The sequence below is a fragment of the Triturus cristatus genome, chromosome 4_1 (genome assembly GCF_964204655.1).
Source record: "Triturus cristatus chromosome 4_1, aTriCri1.1, whole genome shotgun sequence".
Lineage (NCBI taxonomy): Eukaryota > Metazoa > Chordata > Amphibia > Caudata > Salamandridae > Triturus > Triturus cristatus.
In genome coordinates, this window is record NC_140585.1 from 863,193,255 (window position 1) to 863,206,669 (window position 13,415).

Genomic DNA, 13,415 nt, shown 5'->3' on the forward strand with positions numbered 1-13,415 from the left:
CTTGATAGCTTAGTGCAATAAGGGTCTGGTACATTTTCCAGACAGGCGCGATTCTACAGCACTGCAGTTCTCGGGGCTCTCAGCCAGATGATTCGTGTGTAACTCATCCAGTCTAGTTTTTTTCCAGTGCATGCTGGGATCTGTAGTCCTGTTTAACCCACTCTAGAATCATGACTACAAGTCACAAAATTGAAAGGACATTCTTTGACTAGACGAACTACTGGCATGAAACTGGGAATTCCGGTGAGCACCGAGGAGCCAGAATTTCCCTACAAACAGATAATGTGGTCGCTTTTCCAGAAGAGACGGTGGAAATACTGGTTTTGAAAAGTATCCGGCTTAGCCACTATTTATTTTCCTTGTGTACTTAATACACACACCTGTACTTTCACTCTTTGCGTATGAGCGTGACAAGCTAGATAGAGCACAGCCTTACCTTCAGGCCTGCATCATGGGGCACAGCAAGTCTAATCGAGCAACACACAGTGGAAAATATGTTTTCTTTTTAAAAAGATAACTTTGATCTAAATCCACCTGCTTACTTACCTACTCTGAGATCTCGGAGTCTTCTTTCTCGCTAACACATGCTTTGGGGGAAGCGTGTTTGGGAGTACTGTTGCTTTAACAGCAAGCCGGCAGAGAACGTCGCCTTTAAAACACAGCGGCTGCCTCTACCGGGAACAGCTGCGTATGCGAGCTCTCAGTCCGCGGCTCTGAAAACCCAGGGAAGGTCCTTCGTTTTCGAGGCCAGCTTCAAGCTCTTTCCCAACATGGTAAGAGTTCAAGGGGAAGTTTGTTCGGTAAACCGGGGCTGGGCGATTACAATTTTATTGAAGGAGTAAGTACGATATAGCCGTGCGCTCTGTGCCAATATGTAGCAATTTCATGTTAAAATTACCTTATTTTCGCAATTTTCAGAGATCTGTGTTGCGTAGGTGCTGATTAGACTCGTTTTTCGGGGGTCATTTTGGCGTATGAGCTACTCTAGGGGTTGGAACGTGGAGCTGTTATCAACGCTAATGGGGATTGCATTGCGTGGGCGTCTGTATAGGACACATTTACGGTCAAAAGTGCATCTGTTGAGTGTGTGTGTGTCTTATTTTAATGAACGGAAGAAAATGTCATTGAACTACACGAGGTGAGAAGCTTTCAACTGATATTTCGACAGTTAAAAGTGGCCATTTTGGGGTGAATAGAGATCTTATATTGTTTTTGGGGGGGACATGGTGAGCCCCGACGTGGATGTCGATAGATTGAGGTCCGATCTCACTGTGATGCTACTGAACTGCTGCGCGTGAGGCTGCAAAATGACCGGTCCGGCCTCGAAAACTAGACCGCTAGCCGCTCTTCTCTCGATGAAATTAAATATGAATCTTTTTACCCGTAAAACGCGCCCTTTTCGTCTCTCTGGCGGCGGTTTCCGCTATTTGAAATTCATTTAAATCTGATCTCCATAATTTTATTTTAGCAGGTAAACGCATTAAGAGGCGTCGACTTTTTTGGTGGGAGGGTGCTTTTGAGGGGCAGATCCTGTCGATTGTTTGAGGCCTCCTCACAGGTGTCTGGGTGTTGGTACAACTGTTTGAGGCTTGCCGCGCCCCTGGTGTGTTGTCGAAACTCTACACTTACGGAATTTGAACGATCTTCATAACTGGCACCGGGGGTTGGGAGGGGCAACTCGTGTCGGCTTAGAAGAGCGAATTCACTACTACTTGGCCAACGTCTGGTATTCGTCCCTCAAGTTTCCCTGTCTCTATTTCGTTGCCTTTTAATTTAAACACATCTGCCTTACTTACGTGGGCGAAAGGGCCCTTAGTGTCCCACCGTCTTAATCTTTCAGGAAATGGGTGGCATTAATTTTTAAAGTTATTCTGATCCGTGCATTTTAAAGGGGAGCTTGAAACTGCACGTCCTCTCCCATTTAGACTTCATTTATGAGTAGTTTAGCTAATCTAGTGTATAACTTTGCATTCTGGGACTTGTAGTGCTTGTCTGTGAATCTTTATTTCGATGGTTAAAAATCATCATAAAAATACATTTTATAAAATCATGTAATTTACATTTCTGAACTTCATTAGGATAAAAAGCAAACGCCAAACAAAGCTGATAAAATTCATGCAAAAGAGGTAGAATATTATGTACATCATTGCTTAATCTCTTGTTCCTTAACCTTACTGCTACTTTTAAAAAGTTTATTACAGAGCATAAAGTGCGCGTGTCATTTGCTCTTTGAAGAAACAGTAGTGCGGATTTAGCATGATGGAATTTTCCCTCTCTTAAAATATCAACCAAGAACGTGCACCGAGGGGTACGATAAAATGGACACAATAATACAAAATGAAGGGTGTCCTGCGGAGATCTATTGTCGCAGGCACCCTTCTGCTCAATAGTTACAGTAAAACCAGATGGATAAGCTAAAATATTAGGTAACAAATTGAGCCTAAAACACCACATTAAAAACCTGTCCTGCTGATTATACGTCCGAAATAAATAGGGTTCTATGCACTCCCCATTCTTGACCAGGCAATAAGCAGCTACTGAGCGCTTTGATAATGCGGGAGCTGCTCTGACAGTTTCCAATTTTTCCAACAGCAGTTTTTTAATTTGTGGTTTCCGGGTCGTAGAAATTGTACAAGGATTGCTAAAGAGGGTATGCTGGTCTATGGTCTCTAGTGTTGTTTTAACATATTTCAGCCAGGGGATTTGCAACCCCTTATCCCTTTGCAAACAGTCTGTAACAATTTCCCTACTTAGTTCCGCCTCCGGATTGGCCCAAATTCTGAGCCATGCCATAACCGGCCTAATCTTCACCTGGTCTGTGATGTAGGGAATCCCAAGTTCCGAGTGTGCAATTTCCGCTGGGGTAGACTGTGGGATCTTTAGGATTCTACTGAGAAATTTATCTTCCTCTTGCTGTAAGTGTTTAGCATCCCTAAAGCCCCACAACTCGGCTCCATACAGTGCCTTTGCAGTACTTATTGAGCTATATAGGCTCATTACTTGTTCTGGGGACCAGCGTCCCAACCTGCGAGCAAAATTTAATATTGCACCATTTGAGGAGACCAGTTTTGTACAGCGTTCCTCAATCAGAGAATTAAACTGGATCTCGCCATCAAATAAAAGGCCTAAATAGGGAAAAGTACTTACTGTACATTATGTGGGTCCCTATTTTAAACACATATTTCTTAGTGGGCCTTTTGCCTGCAACCATCACAAATGATTTGCTCAGATTCACTGACAGATCTAAATTGTCCATGAACTTTACAAATCCATCTGAGTGATTGTAGACTCCGTGGTGTTCGTGCAAGCAGGACCGCGTCATCCGCGTACAGGAGTACCGGAATTTGACGTTTCCCTACTTTGGGACAGTCTACAGTCTGGGCGATAAGGCTTGTCTCTAGATCATTGATATACAGTGAGAACAAAAAGGGAGCGAGAATACACCCTTGCCTTACTCCGCTTGTGCATGGAAAGGGTCAGTTCGCCCCCCCTCCGCACTAAAGCGGACCCTAGCAGTGGTATTCCAATGCAACTCTCTCAGAATATTTATAAGACCCGGGTCTTTTCCCAAATTATTTATCATTGCCCACAATTTGTTCCTATTCACATTATCAAAGGCCGCAGCCAGATCCATGTTAATGGTGCCATTGCTTGCTTTGGTGTACTTAGCAACTAGTAAGTATAGATTTAAACACTGATCACTAGTCGATTCTCCCGTTCTGAATCCATACTGTGTGTCAGCTATTGTGTGGTGCTCTTCTGTCCAGGTCATAAGACGGTTCAAAACCACCCGCCCAAGTATTTTGGCTGAGACGTCAATTAGCGATATCGGTCTATAGCATTGGGGATTGTCCCTATTCTCGTTCTTGAAGATAGGCACGATTAGTGCAGTAGACCAAGATCGCGGGAGTCCTGATTTAATGGCCGCGTTTAACACCCTCGTCAAAATTGGCGCCCACAGGTCGATGTTACTTCGGTATAGATCTGGAGGTGTACCATCGGGCCCTGGAGTTTTGTTCGGTGTCAACCCTTGAATTGCCTTAATGATCTGTTAGTGAGAGATCTATTTCCAGACTCCGTGTGCCATCCCAACCCCCTTCTTGTTTTGTGTCTTTAGAGTGGTTGTAGAGACCCTCAAAATGAGTCACCCATTGTTGAGGGAGGATATTTGTGCTAATGACCGGGGCACTACTATCCTGAAAGCAGGGCCTGTTAATGATCCTCCAGAATTCTGTGAAGTCCCTGTTTTCTCCTGCCTCTTAAATCAGCCCAGACTTCTGCTTGTAGGGTAGCCTTTCTTTTTTTTTATTTTTTTTTTATCTTAATTTTATAAAATTGTCTACACTTGGCCACTTCAACCTTGTCCCTAGGGTTAGCTTTGAGGCTTGATTTTAGATTTCTTAATGCTCGAGAGCAATTAGTATCGAACCATCTTGGCTGTGTGCCTATCTTTCGAGGACCTTTTACTTCTAATAATTTATCGGCCAGTGTTGTCAGTTCCCCGAAGGACGCAACTAGATCAATTCCCCCTATCTTAGGGTCTAGGCAGTCTTAGACATACTTTTTGCCTTTTACAAGTAGTGTGTAAAATTCCTGGGCATTCATTTTCGCCCACCTTAAACACCTCCCCTGGTCTATTGGCCTTAGACTGATATCCACTTGTTTATTGTAAAGTAATTCTAAAACTAAGGGATTATGGTCACTAAAGGTACTCCATTTAGTACTGGCCTCTATAATCCAATGTTTTGCAAAGGGGGATATCAACATGAAATCTATAAAGGAGGAGCATCCTCTTCCTTTAAAAGTTGGCACAAGGGTGCCCTCTGGACCCGGGACTATCAAATCAATAGTGTGTACTAGCGTGTGGGTGCCAATTAATTTAGTTAGTGTTGTTCCCTCAGTGCTATGCTCAAAGTGTGGCCCCTTCGTGACCGGGCAAACGGCCCAGTCTACAGTTACCGGTAGCAGGTTTGGGCAGAGGTGGCAATTTAAGTCTCCCATAAGTAACACAATTGGTTCTCTTCCCCCCCCCCCCCCCCCCCTTTGATCAGCTTCTTGGGTGGTCTAGCGTCTAGTTCCTGCAGGACAGCGTTCCTACCATTTATAGGACCTGAATTGTAGATATTGAATAGCTGTACCCTTGCCCTTGGAATGTTGCTGCTTGAAGGGTGTGTGATGTCCAAGATGGTAATGTCCAACTTCCCTTAAGATTAATATCCACGTACAATGCTAGCCCTCCCCTCGCCCTTCCTGCTCTGCTTTCCTGGGCTGGGACAAAGAAACACTTATAGCCCTCTAAGTGATAGAGATCGAACTTAACCGCCCAGGTCTCCTGTAGAGCTAATATATGAAAACCACGTAGATGGTTTCTCCAATCTACATTTTCAAATTTTCCGGCTAGGCCTGCTATATTCCAGGACATTATGTTCACCCTTCCCCCTAACACCCTCACAACATTTGAACCCTGGGCGTTTGGTCTGACTACATCCCTCCTTGCTGGCGTGAGCTCCTGTTTCTCCCCGTCCTGCTTTAAAGGGGTTACTGCCAGCCCCTTCAGCTGGTGACTTCCCCGGGATACTAGTTCACTGATATCGGTGGACATCCTTCTTTCCATCCCCTCCTGATGCATCTCTAATTGGGGTAGTCAATCGTTCTCGTCCAGGGACTGTAGGGGGCTCAATCTATTTGTCCACTGTGGGCCACCCTGATTTAATATTGGCATTGTTCTTATTTCCTTGCCCGGTACCCATCTGCTCCTCTGCCCCTTCTTCCCTGTGTGTGAGTTAAGGGATAAGTGACACAATTTCTGGGATAGAAGTACCCTAGTGGCATGGATCGTATAGTGCTGGTCGCATTCCTATTATGATTGCCCAGTATGTACTCCACTAGGTTCGGGTTCCTAAAGTTTGCAATAATGCAGTTCCCTTCAATATCTTTCCTTCTGCTGCCAATCCAATTTGCTCTCCTAACATGTAGGATTTCTCCAGGTTCCTCCCTTGTAATGGCCTATGTATGTTCAACCAGTTAATAATCTTGTTTTTAAGTTCCATGTGTGACTCTTTCTGACCCATCCTTAGTTCTAGTACCCCGGCAAACACAACATAGGGACTTGCTTCAGGAGGTAAATTTACCCATGGAAGGGGGGAGTGCTTTCTATCCATTCGCCCCCGTCCTGCCTGGTAATTATCTTTCAGGCTATGAGTTGCGAGGTTCCCTGTCTGTGTCTGAGTTGGATTGGGCTGCATCTGGGGTTTATGGGTGTCATAATTCCCACCTTTTTGAATACTTCTTTCCTCAAGGTGAGCTGAGGCTTTGGGCAATGCATGGACTTGTACAATAGTGCATTGCTCATTACTTACACAGTTATTGTTAGCTGGAATTTGCCGTGTTAAGGTGGTCACTGCTGGTGTGGCATTTCCAATGAGATTGGAATTTGTGGTCTCCTTCGTCTTGCCCTGTTTTTGCAGTTCATTGGCAATTTTGTCTAACTTACTAACTAGTGGTTTTATTCGGCTAACAATGAAAGCCTCAAGATATTTTTGGAGGTCAGCAATTACAGGGTTCAGCCACCCCGGAGGAATTAAGGGACATGGAGCTTCTATTTCCACGACCTCATCATCTGTTTTATGTGCCTTACCGCCCCCACTGGTTGGTTTCTGTTTTCTGATATGTATATTCTTGGTGCCCTGTTTTTTAGTTCTGAATGTTGTATTTTCAACCCTATCGGGGAATGGCCCAGCGTCTGTTACCAGTTGGCCACAGGGGACAGCTTCTGGTGAGACGTCCAGACTGCCATTATGTGAGGTTTCACAAGAGTTTAAATCTGTGTTTTTGTATAGGTGTGGTTTGTATAGGTGCGAGGGGAATATTTGTAGGTGTCATCGATAAGCGCCTCTGTGTGCGCTCAATCTCCCCGTTAACCACCCCAATGACCTTCCTTAGCATTAAATCTATTGCAGTTGGTGGCGCTGTGTGTCCTACTGGAGTGTTGGGGTCAAGCCCCATTTATGTAGGAATGAGTGGTGTGCGTGGTTTCCCCTTGGTAGAGCGCGTTTTGGGTTTGGTAGCCATAGTACAATAATCTACGCTATTCCCTGCCTCCCAGTAAGCTCACAGCGGGATGATTGGGTGATGCTGGACAACCCTACTTTTATTGACAATTTAATTCGTTTTAAGCCCCTTACAAGAGGAGTCCGTAGTCCGCTGAACACAGAAATTGTGCAATGTCTAAAGTCCTAGGCTGAAGAGTTGTGGCTTAGTGATAGGAACAAAGTTATACAAAAGTACCTGATTGAAAATCCAAGGGGGCTGGCCCAGCGCAGCCTCCTCTGGCCACAGAGGGCCCGCCCTTTGCCCTGGCTTAGCCCGTGCACGGTCCCGCGACGCGAGGGCTCTCTCCAAACTTAAGCGCCTCCGGGCGCGGTGTGGGCGGTGGCAGCTTTCCCTGCAAAGGCTCCTGGTAGCTGCAGTCCCCCCTTCGGCCGCGCTGCACTGATGGAAGGTGCTGCAGCGGCAGGAGGACCAACGAAATCACCAGCGGGACACGGGGGTAGAATGCAGATTGCCAGCTAATGCCCCCAACAGCTGAACACAGAGCCCCCTTGTCATATTTCTATAGCGCTTACTATCCCTGAAGGAGGTATTGAAGCGTTTTATGGCAAGTTAAAGCGTTACTCGGAACCCAAGGTTAGTGATTAATCCAGTGGTTATTGTTGGCCATTAAGATTAATCTTGTGCTCCAAAGGAAACCATTCAATGCCTCTCCTGTTTCTTTGTGTAACACTTTAGTAGGGGCTTTATGAGGACGCCGAAAAGGTGGGTGAGTGGCGCTTCCATATTAGATTGGTTATGGCTTTAAAGAAGGGGTGGTTGTGAGCTATGAAATATGGTTGGGCAATTTGCAGAAACAGAATAAAAACAAAGCCGTGCAGCGCTGTCTACGCTACACTCAGCCCAGGCATGCACAGGATGGAGGCAATGAGTGGGGTCATTCGAAAGAGTGGACAATTGGAAGTTTTAAGTCCAGGCCTGATTGTTATGCCGTGTTTTAGGACATAACGGGAGTTTTTTTTTTTTTTTTAGAGCGCACTCAATCGGGGGTTGTAGAACATAAACATTATTTGCACATGAAAAACTGCTAATTTAAGGATTTTGATCGAAGCTTGAATTGGGCTTTCTATCAGTAAGATTGATTTTATTAGGAATGGTCAACCTACATGGTATGTGGTCAGAGACCACTACCCTGAGTACCCGACTGCATGAGTTTCTGGTATCCTGATTTATATTTGGACCATGGCTAATCTAGCGTGTGTGCAGAGACTTTGTCCTCTGACAGCGAGGTTTCGGACCTGTCCTGTGACTTGGAGAGGCGCACCAAGCATACCCTTCCAGTGGCCAGAGAACTACTGTCCGGTTTCACTAATAAAGTGCTGGTGGAAGTATATAATGTTTCCTAATCTCGCATAATTTACCAGACATTTTGTATCGGAGTAGGTTAGTGTTCCGTACTGGCTTCCATCGTGTATAGCTCCTGTGATGTGAAAATCCAGGGCCTTGCACTGACGTTCTGTGTGGTTGTGGAGTGCATATTTGTGTAGTAGGGCTCTGTCTCTGATACTGAAACCAGTGGGAGCCATTGGATGCCCTTGGCTTGCCATTGCACACGCTGCAGGAGGAGGACTGCTTTCCGGACAGTGGAAGTTGAATGCCTGCGTTCCTGTGACTGGAGGGTGGCGGTCCAGACACAGGAGTATTGTTTACACTTTTATTAAATGAGGACTAGAATTAACAGGCTGCAAATAACAAATATGGACTTGAGAGCTCTGCCTTAATTTGTATTTCAACCCAAAACTGTTATTTTTACCACAGAGCTTTAATTTTCACACGTCTTGCCTTCTTTCGTTATCGATCACTGGATTTAAGGGTATAAGATGGAGGGAGAGCCTGTGGAGGAAGGTAACTTCATTTAAGTTACTCACTTAGTAGGCCTTGGTAAACTGTTATTTTCATGGCAGTTAGATTTTGTGTGTGTGTTTTTGTTTAGTTTTTTTTGGCTACCTGTTCGCAATATTCCTTAACATCTGGAGTATTTTACAAGGCAAACAGTTTTGAGCAGCACATGGCGGACCCATTCGGAGTGTGAAATTTGTCTGCTTATGGCTTCCAGAGGTGATCATGGGCGTATTGCTTGCAAATGGTCTAACCAATGGCATCACTCTGGGTAGCGTTCCAACCCATCATTTTTCACTCCCTTTACCACCAGTGGCGTAACATAGGCCCACCATGGTGCGGGGGGGGGGGCAAGCTCTAGGGGCCAGAACAGTACCCTGACCTGAGAGCTCCTTTCCAAGCCCTGAAAAAGGCAGGTGGGGTACTCCATGTACCGGGATGGGGGGGGCGGAAACTAAAGCTTTTGTTTACCACTCTGGACAGAGGCACGCCTTAGGCAAATCAGTACTGACCCTGCTCCTCAAGGGCACAGTCTATCCTGGACTGACAGATAAGGCCCCTTCCAGAGGGACCACAAGCCATTCTGGACTGGTTTCGACATATGGCTTTTGCTTAATTTAGAATGGTTTCATTTGTGTAGAAGGCCTGGTATTCTTCCTTTATCTTCCAGTATGTTATTTTTGAGTTATTTATTTTTACCTATGTTTTTACAGGTGTATTAAAATGCAAATGATAACCAGAAGTGAAAGGTCTACTGGGGCTTTTTTTTTCTGGATACTGACTTTTACCACAGAGGCCCAATCACTTTAGGTGACTTTAACACTTCAATTTGATGGCCAAGTTGCACTCTTTACCATCTGGGTTTACTTTGCAAGTTTTCCCGAGACTTGTTGCTTAAAATATTTGATCTTTAGGTTAGCCTCTTTCATCCATTGGCTTATTCCGATCCGCATCTTTCGGCCACCTGCTTGCTTCAGTCATGGTCTGTGGAATCTTGGTTCATCCATGAGGAGTATCTGTCAGCATCATCCTACTGGCTGTTTGGTGCATCATTCAGCCTTCTTGCTTTGCATTATTTATGCTTGCTTTGTAATGCTTGAAGGACTATTTTAAACTGGAAAAGTACGCTCGTCCACCCCACTGTCACATTTGGGGCCTGACGTACTATTGCTCTTCATAAACAAGGCAAGTGCAGAGTGCATGGTAACTGGTTTAGTGGAAAGGAATGCAATTGTGTAACACCACCAATACTGCTTGTATTACCCACCATCACTGATACTTGCACTAGTTACGCTCTACCATTGCCCATTCTCTCACAACCATGAAAGACCATTAATGTTACAACCACAAATACAATAGAAACAATGCAGCTATCAGTACAGCCAACTATAACCCAAACACTACCGCCATTAAACCTACCACCAGCCCCACTACCATCAAATCCAATAGATCAGAGTTAACTGTACAATACCTTGTAAACATAATTACTGATTGCCCGAGTTTGTATGACATATTACATTAAACTGACCCCTATTGACCTTACCAATGCGTGTTACACTTGCCTCTGCAAGTGTTGGGAGGTTGAGCATAAATTGCTTACTTCAGTAGGTGGTATTGGGTTTGAACTTGGATTCTGTAAAAACCCACAACCTCGGGATCCACTTTAAAGAAGCGAATTATAGTACCATGTTGCAGTTAAAATTACAAACCAAACCATCCAGAAGCTTCTGGCATCTTCTTAGGCTGAGGTACAAACACCAAAAGAGGTGTGTGTTTTTTTGCAATTTTTTTTTTTCCCCCTCTTGCATTGTGAGGCAGCAAATGGTCTTCTACATACAGTTCTGCTATGGTGACCTGTTCTTGCCTAGCCGAAGTAATTTTTTGAGTCCCCATCGTTTTAAATGGGATTGTATTTTGTCTCTGAAATTAAAAGTACAGGAGATTAGTTCTGCAGCACAGCAAGTATACTAGAAAGGTCTGCCTTTTGTCCTAGATTTTTAGGGGCTTATTTACAAGCCCCTTGCGCTGCCAGTGTGTCCCTTTTACCCATGTGCGGCGCAAGGGGCTTGTATAAAAGCCCCTCAGTGTCCCTGGTGCAAGTGGGGGGCGGGGGGAGCAGTGGGAAGGGCAATTCCTCGTGTTTGAGCAGAGGCAGCTGAAAATCTAGCACACAATTTCACAAAATTAAGATGAGCAGAAACCAGCACACCTTAGTGATTGGGAATTCCCACCTAAAGAGTGATTATTTTTAGGGTCTTAAAAAAACATGCTCAAAGTCTAAATTCCAGTATTTCCACAATATGGCTGTCGGGCTCCGGTGTTCCATGACAAAAGGGCACTCGACAAAGGTCACTAGTTCCTAATGTAATTGCCATAGATGGACTTTACTAGTGCTGGACAAGTCCCCACACTCATAGTAGCCTTTTTGCCTCTTAACATCCATAGGATAACCATTTGGAATGAAACTTTAGTAGAGGGATAAAAGGATCTGGTGGGGCGTAGTGTCCACTGGCCAATTTACACCTTCAAACAGTGATATCTCTGGGGCAGTTATGGCTAGATAGTTCAAATGGTATGTTTCAGGGTGACCAGCTATGGACACGTGCCTTGGGCCAAAGAGGAAAATAACTTGAAATCGAGGTGTTTTTTTTTCTTGTTTGTTTTGTGTCCCCCCCCCCCCTTCCCCCTCCAGTTTAGAGAAGAAAAATGTGGCATCCATAAATTCATTGCATGGGTGTGCTGAGGCAGGATGATGCAGGCTCGGCACATTTGTCCAGTAGGTCCTCTTGCGAAGCTTATTTTAAGTGTTATTCTGTGCGTCTTGGTTGGTTGCTTCTCTGAGATGACTATTTCCATGCTTGCCCTTCGGTTAATGGATTGCTCCTCATAAAGCATCGAACGCTATGGTTTCCTATTCCTTGAGGTCAGCCCCTATGTGAATTCACCCGACTGTTTCAAAGGGCAGTGTCAAGGCAAGGGGGACAATCAATGCTCCTTAGCTCAGCCAGGTTAAGTGGGAAGCATCTTTGGGGGGCTTTCATGGGGAAGGGCCGGTACCAACTGGTTAAACAAATGTACATTCCCAGGGTGACAATAGGGGCTTGTGGAATCGAGTCTGTCTTTCACAGACAGTCCTTAGTGGATCACAATGCTGAACGCAAGACTTCCTCGTAGAGGACACGCTTCATATCGCACATGGTTTCCATGAGCAAGCTCAAACTCCCAGCACACATTCATAGGAAAGAGGAGGATACGTTCCATTCCAAGTGTACTGGTAAAAGATCTACATACCTGCCAACTAAAAACAAGCATTTGCAATGCAATTGGTCTCGCCTTTGGGGCCTTATATGTATTTAGCTATACAGCACATTAGCCTGGGTTCTGAAACCTCTACTGTTCTTTAACATGGAGGGAAAGTAAGCACCAAACTGCGTGACACGCTAGGTATGGAAACACATGGGGAGAAATATTGCCCTTCAGCAGGAGATGGTGTAGTCCAAAGCTCTGTTTTCAATATAAAAGCAGGGCCTTCTGTGGTAATATCACAAAATACAAGATTTAAAAAAAATATTGTCTATGGGTGCTCATGGAAGACAATTTCTATGGACTAGAATCTAGAGAATGCTAAAGTGATTCTGGTATTTTACTGACCTCTGCCGGTCATTTTCTATTAACTAACAGTTAATAGAAAATGACCGGCAGAGGTCAGTAAAATACCAGAATAGAGGCAGTTGAACAGAAAAAAAAAATCCCTAAGCGGAAGCAGACAAGTCCTAGGGCTGATCTCTAGAACCCACAAAGTACATGCACATAAGCAGGCACACAAAGCCCATTGGGCGCTAAGGGATTCAGGCCCCCCCCCCGGTTGTGTGTGTCAGCCTGGGCTGAGACAGCTTCCCGGGCACGCACACAGAGTACTTCACAGGTCTTTTATAGACCATTTACTTGTTAATAATGAGGCTTTGTTGTTTTTCACCTCTTCTAGTGACCCTGCATCTCCACTCTGCCTATTGCTGGAAGAATCACCCCCACCTGAAATTTTTTGTACCCCCCCCCCCCCCCCCCCCCCCCCCCAAAAATGTAGCTCTAGTTGGGCCTCTGCATATAAGTGTGTATATATCTAAAAATATATATTTTTTTATTTTTCTCTTCATTTTGCTATGTGCGGTGGTGGGCTCCATGCCTAGATTAACAGAAGAGGCACTTCTGCCTCCCTCCCCCCCCCCCCCCCCACTTAAAGGCAAAGTTTGCTGACTGTGACTGGGGTGCTTTTTCTAAACCTCGTCATGGGCTTCGGCTACTCCTGACCAAAGGTGGGCAGGAATCTTGCTTGGTGTAGTGGTTTCAAGGTAGCCGGCCCGCCGCCATGTGATATTGGTTCTTCACCGGATGACCATGTGAAGAGGGTCCATTACTGTTACTCGTTGTAGCTCCATGTGAGTTGCGGGTCTGGACCTGTGATCTTC

The 13,415-nt window shown here is 45.1% G+C and overlaps 1 protein-coding gene across 1 annotated transcript in view; it reads left to right on the forward strand.

Moving 5' to 3' along the window:
* The first annotated feature begins 397 nt into the window (after positions 1–397).
* The window catches only part of LOC146855684 (tubulin alpha-1C chain-like), a 65,764-nt gene continuing 52,746 nt past the window's right edge, over positions 398–13,415 (forward strand). Inside the window, exon 1 of the mRNA XM_085653583.1 lies at positions 398–773. Within this exon, the coding sequence (XP_085509709.1) occupies positions 585–773 (189 nt within the window). The 5' untranslated portion in view covers positions 398–584. The remainder of the gene's footprint in view (positions 774–13,415) is intronic.